We start from the raw sequence: 10,131 nt of genomic DNA, 5'->3' as shown, positions 1-10,131 counted from the left end.
TCATGTGGAGTGAAGTGTTTGTGATGCATGCTTATAGCGATCTATTTTTTCATCTCAGTGAAGTAAAACGTGTTTAGAGTGAAGTATTTCATGCTTAGAGTGAAGTGTTTGTGATCCTTGCTTACAGTGCACTATTTTTCCATTTCAGGGAAGTAAAACGTGCTTAGAGTGAAATAATACATGGTTAGAGTGAAGTGTTTGTGATATGTGCTTATAGTGCACTATTTTTTTTCATTTCAATGAAGTAAAACGTGCTTAGAGTGAAGTGTTTGTGATCCTTGCTTATAGTGCACTATTTTTTCATCTCAATGCAGTAAAACGTGCTTAGAGTAAAGTATTCGATGCTTAGAGTGAAGTGCTTGTGATCCTTGCTTATAGTGCACTATTTTTTCATCTCAGTGATGTAAAATGTGCATAGAGTGAAGTATTCCATGGTTAGAGTGAAGTGAAGTGTTTTACCTTGTTTGTGATCCTTGCTTATAGTGCACTATTTTTTTCATCTCAGTGAAGTGTTTGTGATCCTTGCTTATAGTGCACTAATCTATACATATATAAAAGGCGAGTTTTGGCCTTTTCTTGAAATATTTATATGTTTTGTCCTTATTCTGAAATATTTATAAGTTATGGACCAATTTGAATATTTTAAGTAACTCATGAATATTTATTTAGATATTTTAATGAGCATTTGACTAATTCTTAAAGCACTACAATGACTCATTGGTGGTTACAAATATTTAAATAGAATAATGAGCATTTAACAAATTTTGTAACCTATATTGTCTTGATTTTAAAATTATGATGTTTTAATTCCATGATCTCTCATTTACTAATTTTGTACCTATAAAAGGCATAGAATTGTGGATGAAATACAATATACACACTAACAAAACATTCTTCATTCTCTCTCAAGCTCTCAACATTTTATTACACATTTTAGGAACATTGTTTTGCTCGATTTTGGAGCCCTGTCAAGTTTATAGGTGCCTAGCAGGTTTGAGATGTTATATACGTTAGGAGGAAGTCGTTTTTATCTCTGGGGAAAATATGTCAATCCGAGAGCACTAACCGTGATGTAATTTGTCTTGCGGAAAGATGGTTTTTCTTGACTAATTTTCATTGTAATTTCCATTTCATTTATTGTTGTTTTTTTCCTTTGATTACAAAAGTTAGAGTACCGCGTGTATATGGTTCCAGAATTTTATCTCAATATTTCTTACAGTTCTTAGAGAGAGAAGAATTGTAACATCCTTAACTCAAATATACATAGTATTTATCTTCATCTTTACACAATTTATTATTTTTAGTAGAGAAATATGAAGGATTGTTTTAAACATATTTTTCAAAAATGTCAACACTTAATGTAGTCTCTTTATCATTGTCCAAATAATTGTGTTTGTCTCAATTCAATTTTAAATATGTTTAAGTTAATGTCTTTAGGTGTAAAATGAATTGAGGAGTATATATTTATTGAATTTTTATTACATAGTAGTATATTTTTCTATTTTAAATCGTATATAATTATATTGTTTCTTATTTTAATTAATCGATTAACAATTTAAAATTGTATGATAAAAAAATATTCCGTCGTGCATCGCACGTGGGTTAAGAGTAGTAAATGTTAAAAGTGAAGTATTTTACCTTTGCAGTGATTCAGTTTATGCTTAGAGTGAAGTATACGATGTATGTCTTATAGTGTTTTGTGTTTTCTGATTTCAGTGAAGTGTATAGACCTTAGAGTGAAGTATATGATGATTGTTACTATGGTGAGCGGGAACAAGATTGGAAATGTATTGCCTAAAAGAAGCAGCAAGGGAATACTCCAAAAGCTAAGAGCACAGAATTGCAGCGCATTAATGTTGTCGGAAACAAACCATGAGTCATTGAATAACTTGGCGACAACATCAAAACATTATCAAGAATGTAGCAACAACACGAACATAGATGTGGAAAAATAATTTTAAACTTCAAGCGTTCATGATCATTTGTATGAAACTGATATGGTTCATAATATGTATCATTTAGTTCAATATAAAGCTCATTCGTTTCAATTAAATTCAATATTATGTTAGACTATTTACTTCACTGCAGAGCATATTTGCTTCACTATAGAACATATTTACTTCACTGTGATTCACTGTAAAGTTATTATACTTCACTATAAGCATATAATAGTTCACTATATGCACAATATACTTCACTGTAGGGACAAAAATAGTAAACAATAAGGCATGTTCAATTTACTTCAATATATGCACAATATACTTCATTGAAAATAAAAAATACAGTAGACTATAAAACATGCACAATATACTTCACTTTATGCTCAATATACTTCACTATATACACAACATACTTCACTTTTTGTTCAATCTATTTAGTACACATATGAATACTTGTTAATTATTTAACAAAATATAGTTCACAACTTAAAATTGTGATCTGATAAGTTTTGGTACGAAGCGAACAACTATAGTAGTGAACTAAAACAAGTACGCAATGAACTATACATATGTAAGAAGTGAACTAAAACAAGTTTGCAACAAAATAAAACTCACTTAACATGTACGCATTGGACTAAAAACCAGTAAAAATTGAACTAATAATAAGCTAATAATGAAATAAAACTCACGTTTAGTGGACTAAAACATGTACACAGTGAACTAAAAATATGATGTTTGATATTTCAGTGAAGAATATAGTTTAAAGTGTACAATTTTTTCATTTCAGTGAAGTATATTGAGCATATAATGATATATATTGTGCTTATAGTGAAGTATATTCTGCATGCCTTATAATGTACCATTTTTTCATTTCAGTGAAGTATATTGTGCATATAGTGATGTATATTGTGATTATAGTGAAGTATATTCTGCATGCCTTATAATGTACCCTTTTTTTCATTTCAGTGAAATATATTGTGCATATAGTGATGTATATTGTGATTATAGTGAAGTATATTATGCATGCCTTATAATGTACCGTTTTTTCATTTCAGTGAAGTATACTGAGCATATAATATGTATATTGTTCATATAGTGAAGTATATTCTCATATCCTGATTGGTCCGGTCTGGTGGTAAATCCCAAGAAATCAACTCTATTTTACCTAATGGATTTGGCAACGTCTGATATGTAGCAATTCCAGCTTCCTCAATGTGATCTAATTATAAATTGTATGATCATGTTTACTCACTATGTGGTATGCTTAACAATATGATTTGCTACATCACTATAAGCATAATATGGTTCACTGTGCTGGTAATATACTTCACTGTAAAGGTAATATACATCACTATAAGTGCACCACTTTCAATCATCTCATGATTAATTTATAAGAGTTCAAAATTTTTCTTTAGAGTTATTCTCTGCATCCTCTCTCGAAGATGATGAATCTGAATCGAAGTAATATTTGTCCAGAATTGGTATTGAGTACACATGATCGTGATGGAGTTTACACAATGGGTTCGCAATTCTGGCAGCTTTGGGATGATCGACCACATTCAATTGAAGACGTGAAATCTATTAGCCATAGACTCTGATCAAATTTAAAAATCAGAGGCTGGTCGTAATTTGAGGTAGAGTCGATCTCAATTTGAGATTGAATCTGTTTCAGAATTGATCGCAAGTTGAACAAATTAGAATTGATCGCGATTCATGTGATAATTTAACGTAGAATTGATCGCAATTTGAGTGAAATCTAATGCAGAATTGATTGTTAGTTGAAAAAAATCAAAATATGAGGAAGAATTCATCATGAAATCTGGGATGAAGTTGATCGTGAAATTTGGAATGATATCAGAATCATCTGGAATATCCTATGAAAATCACGATCCATATGAAATATGAGACAAATTATTATTTCCAAAAATGCCCCTGTTCACTTATTTCTTTATTAAATATGGACGTTTGATCACTCCTCTATGGTCCCATATATCATCGAAGTCGAGACTGTGCATCGATATGAAATGGATGAATACATCTAATAAATTAAAATATACTACTACTCCCTCCGTCCCAGGGGAGATGACCCCTTTCTTGGGCGGCACGGGATTTTATGCAACTTTATTTTGTGTGTTAAATGGAGAGAGTAAAGTAAGAGAGAGAGGATAAAGTAGAGATAAAGGGGTTTCCATTTTAAGTAATGGGTCATCTTGGTTGAGACATACCAAAAAGGAAAGTGGGTCATCTTTAATGGGACGGAGGGAGTACTATACAAGGCTGCTTTTAATATCTAAAGTTAATTAAAAATAAAAAAAATTAAATGAACTAAATTAAATGAATCATAACTTGTCTATAGTAGAAGGAGCAAAGTGAATTTGGTCTTTGAATTATTAAGTTCTCGAATACGTTCTTCATTTTTATAAATATATCCGGCAAGCTGTTGATAATGTGTTGGTGCCTTGGTGGCGATGAATTGTGACAATAAGGGCAGATAATGGTGATGGCGGCTTGTGGGGTTGAGAAATTAAGATAAAAAAAACCTAATGCAAAAATAAAATAAAAATCGACACATTCGCATAATAAAAGTTATTATAATGGAATGTGTGGGTTTGGAATTACAAAATTGTCTAAAAAGTTGGTCATAATTATTTTTTTTTCACAGAGACAAAAAAACCCTTTTATCATACTCCATATTTGTATATGTAAAATGAGTCGGATAAATCAACAGCGCCTATCACCTGATTGAAAGAAACAAAAGTAGTACTGTATAAAATAACGAAGAAGAAAATTAAAAAAATATAATCATTTGCCTAGATTTTAAAATTTAAAAAATAAAATGGTGCCACCATGCATGCACCCGTGTGAAACGCCAACCATAAGACATCTCAAGTTGTAACCTTTTTAGCTATAAACTAAAGTCGAATTTAATTTAAAGCTCAATAGTATATAAGTTGCAACTAATGTTATTGATCCAACCACTTAACATTGTGTAGTTCATTGATAATTCTCTCTTCTGTTTCAATTTCTCCATTTCAATAGCTTAGTCAAAAGATGAAAATTAAAAAAAATTATAGTTGACATGCAAACCCTAATTGTTAAGCAGGAAACAGAAGGTATATTCAGAAGCTGAGAGAGAATATTTAGGATACGTGTCAGAAGAAGAATTTGAGGCAAAGATGAAAGAGAGAATCTGCAGAAAAGGTGTGAATTGGAGGCTTGTACCTCAAGCCTTATTATAGAAAGCGACCAACCATTCATCATTGCATTCCCCGAATTCGATTCCTTTTCTTTTTCAATTTTTAACTCTTTCCTTTCTTTTCCTTTTTCCCTTTCCATTCAATTCAATTAATCTCATATCTAATTAATTTCACACTACCTAGCTATTCCTTTTTGAAATTTAACTTGATGAGGGGCATGTTATAATTTTTCCATGGAATTAAGTAATCAATTTATTATTTGTAAAAGATGAATGATTTTGTTGAAATTAAGACAAAATAAATAGCCCAAGTAATGGTGTGATATGAGAGAATCTTGATGGCTTACAGCCCACTTCAGTAAAGCTGGTAGCAAAAGAAGATTCCCATATCCCTTAAGACTTCCTTTGATATTCTTTAACAAAGAACATCTTTTCCTCCTTTAAGCTTCGTGGATTTCTATGCTCCTAATTTTGAGTCGTAGAATTAGAGTACTTCAGATATTCCCTCTCTCAATTAACCAAATAAATATATACTCTCTTTATCAATGTATGTGTGTGCGTATTATATTCTTTCTTTCATTTCAAACAAAAATGTGTTGCACTTGAACAGATATTCGCTTTATCACCTCTCTTAATGCACTTTAATGCAAGGGAATTATGCAACTTTTTAAAGTTGAAAACCCAAAAAGAAAGTTGCTGTGTGTGGGATTGATACTGAATTGCCATTTTGAATATTTCCTCACGCCCTTTATTGTATTTAATCATAATAATAAACTAATAATATGCTTTCACCGCCTTAAATCCATCCTCATCGAATCCCAAGTCACATTCAACTATGAATCTTTATTTTGTTTCCAAATTATTGACGCCGTTAATTTATCTTCTTTTATTTTACTTATTTGCGATTTTTTCTTCATTAAGTACAATTTCACGAACATTTGTACCACCAGAGATCACATTAATTATACATGCTATGATTCCCAATACCTTTTAACTAGAGACTTCTATTTACTATTTTAAATCTTAAACAACCATTATTTTTTCTTTTCTTTTTTTGTTCGTGAATCGGTTGATATGCAGCTAGCTAGGGATTCAGATTTGGATTTTTGTACATCCATAGAAATTATTATTGCATACCTATTTAAGGAAAATATATTTTAAGTTTCTTACTCTGATTCAAGTATCCAAGGTTTTTAGACAAAGTGAGGACATCAAATTTAAGGAAAATATATTTTTGTAACGATGGCTTTTTGTTCACTTTTTGCTGAACGACTATCTCTAGTCAAACATTTCTTCAAGTTGATACATATTTTCATTTAGTAGACGATTAAGATGAATTTTTTAAAATATGAGTACTAAAAAATCTCAATGGATAAATTAAGATAGCTCGATTTCTTCGAATTTGAGGAATATTGAAAGCAGGGACTATAATATCTACTGTATTATATACTTAAGCTAGGCCACATCAAGTATCAAAACCTTAACATTATCTTCTTTGTAGAATAAAAAGACATTGAACAAAATTATCCCTTAAAATATATAATTCCATTTTATGCATGTTATCGAGATGGGGATGAATATAAGTTCTCTTTTTCCTCATCCTTTTTCCATCCTATTAATTTATTCTAACTTCTTTCAATATCTCACACAACCTTCATTAAAGGGCTAAAACAAAAGGGAGTATCAACAATGTAAAGTGTGAAAAAGGAAAAGGAAAATTAAAGTAGTCCAAGACGAGAATCATTTGCTTATGGGTATTATAGTTTTTGAAGGCTCAAAATAAATAGTATTTATTTGAAACCAAGGTTCTTTGAGAAACCATTGATTCCTTCCTGCAAGAACCATTAGATATAGCCTTTTTTTGCCTTTGCTCTTTGCAAGAAGTTACCATCCCTTATCTTTTCCCCCCCTCTTTTTTCTACTTTTCTTTTTTCTTTATATTTCCATCTCCTCTTCTCTCCAAAACCCCACTTTATTCTCCCTCCAACCCAACCCTAAATACACCCCTTCTCTTTGTGTTTACAAACATTCATACCATATAATTTTAGTGTAACTCCATCTACAAACATCCATCTCTTCACGTACAAAAAAAAATTGAAGATTGCTCAATTTATGTTATAGATCAAGAAATGATGGCATCTCCATCCGAACTTAGCTTCGACACGAAACCCCAAATCTACTCCATGCTCCCAAAATCCTTAGGAGATGAAGCAAGCAACCACACACAGAAGCTCGAAGACTTCCTCAGCCGGCTGGAGGAAGAGCGCCTCAAGATCGACGCCTTCAAGCGCGAGCTCCCCCTCTGTATGCAACTCCTCGCCAACGGTAAAAACTTCAACCCTCAATTAATCAAACCTAGTTTTCTTCTTCTAGCTACTTGTTTTAATAGTGATGCTCGATGTTTGGTGGCAGCAATGGAGGCGTCGCGGCAGCAGCTGCAGTCGGAGAAGGCCAGCCAAGGCGGAGGCGGAAGGCCGGTGCTGGAAGAGTTCATTCCTCTGAAGAAATCGAATTCATCCAAGGCTGAGATGGGCGAAGATAAAGCTAACTGGATGACATCTGCGCAGCTATGGAATGAGGGGGCCAAGGGCCCCCAGTCTCCATTGGCGACGTCGTCGCCTCAAGAGACAGAGATCAAGCTTGCCTTGAATTGCAAGCAGAGAGCGAACGGGAGCGGCGGTTTGCTCCCGTTTTCGCCCCCGGGTGAGGCGTATCCGGAGCTAGCCCTCGCCTCGTCCCACAAGGAGGAGATGGACGAGAAGAGGAGCTCTTCGGAGACGAAGAGGGACAGCGTGGACAAGGAGCAGGCGACGAATGGTGCGCAGACTCACCGGAAGGCGAGGAGGTGCTGGTCGCCGGATTTGCACCGCCGCTTTGTTAATGCGCTCCACATGTTGGGTGGCTCACAAGGTAGAGTTTTTTTTCTTTTTAAAAAAAAAAAAAAAAAATCTCAGATCAGGCTTATAATTGATGTTATTGTTGGCAGTAGCTACTCCCAAACAAATAAGAGAACTGATGAAGGTGGATGGCTTGACCAATGATGAAGTTAAAAGTCATTTGCAGGTGAGTCTCTCTCTAAAAAAGCACAAAAAATCAAATCAAAACTGGGACATTCATGCTACAATAAAAAAAAGAAAAAGAAAAAGAAAAGAGTGTATCGTGTGTGTGTTGTACTTTAGTGAGTAGACACATCACATAAATGAAACTCCGTAAATCTGAATCAAAGTTTGTGAAAGCAGAAATACAGACTGCACACACGAAGGCCGAGCCCGAGCCCACAAGCGGCGGTGACAGCGGCCCCTCAGGTGGTGGTCCTAGGGGGCATATGGGTCCCACAGGAGTACGGAGGGGCACAGGCCGCCCTCTACGGAGCCGCCCCATTCAACGCGCCCATGCAGCAAGACATGTACCCGGCCATAGCGCCGCCACACGCCGCCGCAATCCAGCACCAGCATCTGCAGTTGTACAACAAGCCGCCTCCCGTGACGCAGAGGAACAGCTCTCCCGGCAGCGGAGGAGACCCGTCTGAGAGCATCGAGGACGGGAAGTCGGAGAGTGGGAGCTGGAAGGCGGACAGCGGCGGGGATAACAGCGGAGAGAGGAGGAGAGTGGACGGAGAAGAGAGTAATGCAAGTGTTGTTAGTCTCAAGTTCTGATTATTGATCGAATATTTTATTTAACCGTGATTTAGCTAGCCCAATGATCGAAATTTTTTAGGTTTAGATTTTTTTTGGATGTTCAAGTCCATAAGTTTGACAGGTGTTGTTGTGTTTTGAAGTTGGAAGTTGGAACCCTTAATTTATTAGTATATGCTTCTAAATAATGAAATGTAATTTCAACTTTTGCTCTATTCAATTCAACTTTTGTAGTACTTCACATTTTGGAAGCAATAAGAGTCTAAGACATTCAGATCCATTCAAAGGTTCTCTAATTCAGCTAAACTAGTGAAGCTTATTAACTAACCTAAATTTGGTGGGAGCACCTTATAACTAAATACTACTCCTATATCTTACTCCCTCCGTTCCATAGTAATGGAGGCGAAACTTTTCGACACGGAGATTAAGAAAAATTGTGTTAGGTGAGTTAAATAAAGAGACAATAAAGTAGAAAATGAAAAAGGTAGAGAGATGAAGAGAGAACAAAAGTAAGAGAGAGTAAAGTAAGTGTGGAAAAATGTGTTGACTTTTACTGAAAATGGAAATGACTCTATTACTATGTAACGTACCAAAATGACAAAATGACTCTATTACTATAAAATGAAAGAAGTATAATACAGTGTAGTTGGTAGATAGTAATACCTTATTAAGTTTCAAACTATATAGGAGTACTATATTTTTTTATAATGAAATAAGGATGTTTAGAAACGCAATTGAATAAAATAATTTATATTTAAAAGAGATTAATTGATATTTTAGTACAGATTTAAATTTAGAAAATCCAGTTAAACTCAATTATAATTGGTTAACCTCATTTATCTTGAGATATTCGATCGGGAAATAAATCTCGAGCTTGATAATACTGAAACAGCTTAATGGTTGAATTTTTTTATTATATAAATTTGGTTTAGTTTTAATCACTATATATAATATTCTCTACAGGGGAGCACTATGGTGCCACCATAGATAGGATAACACTATATCACCAATATAGTCCGTTAGATCTCATTTATGGACGCCTAGGATTAAATTTCATGAATAGAACACGGGTTGCAGTATACTGTATTAGATATTGCAGTCGTGATAAACTGTAATATTGTTGTGGTAAGACTGCAATATTCAATGAATAACACTGCGATCTGGTAACGTAAAATTAGAAATTTTCTATTTTACCCCTCCGCGTTTTTACACGTGGCAGCATGACAAGCACGCGATTTTCAGATCCAATGCCCTAAAATGGTGGTATGGTGTTACAATAAAGAGGGTTGTCATCTTCATACATCTCATTCTCTCTATATCCCTCAAATTTTGTCGACATTTGTCATGTCGTCAATCCATA

At 34.1% G+C, this 10,131-nt stretch overlaps 1 protein-coding gene across 2 annotated transcripts; it reads left to right on the top strand.

Moving 5' to 3' along the window:
* Nucleotides 1-6,976: 6,976 nt before the first annotated feature.
* LOC125192337 (Homeodomain-like superfamily protein) lies at nucleotides 6,977-8,986 on the top strand. 2 transcript variants are annotated; one of them, XM_048089877.2, is made up of 4 exons: nucleotides 6,977-7,461; nucleotides 7,549-8,046; nucleotides 8,126-8,199; nucleotides 8,376-8,986. In XM_048089877.2, exons 1-4 carry the CDS (start codon nucleotides 7,266-7,268, stop codon nucleotides 8,790-8,792), a joined length of 1,185 nt encoding a protein of 394 aa, XP_047945834.1. In that variant the 5' UTR covers nucleotides 6,977-7,265; the 3' UTR covers nucleotides 8,793-8,986. The 2 variants fall into 2 exon arrangements, with proteins under 2 accessions (XP_047945834.1, XP_047945833.1); XM_048089876.2 differs by having other exon boundaries at nucleotides 6,978-7,461; nucleotides 8,123-8,199.
* The last annotated feature ends 1,145 nt before the right edge of the window (nucleotides 8,987-10,131 follow it).

Source organism: Salvia hispanica, chromosome 4 (genome assembly GCF_029641045.1).
Source record: "Salvia hispanica isolate PSC_SH4W2 chromosome 4, Shi_PSC_v1, whole genome shotgun sequence".
In the NCBI taxonomy this organism is placed as follows: Eukaryota; Viridiplantae; Streptophyta; class Magnoliopsida; order Lamiales; family Lamiaceae; genus Salvia; species Salvia hispanica.
The sequence above is the reverse complement of the archived record's forward strand: the minus strand, read 5'-3'. Positions and strand labels throughout refer to the sequence as shown.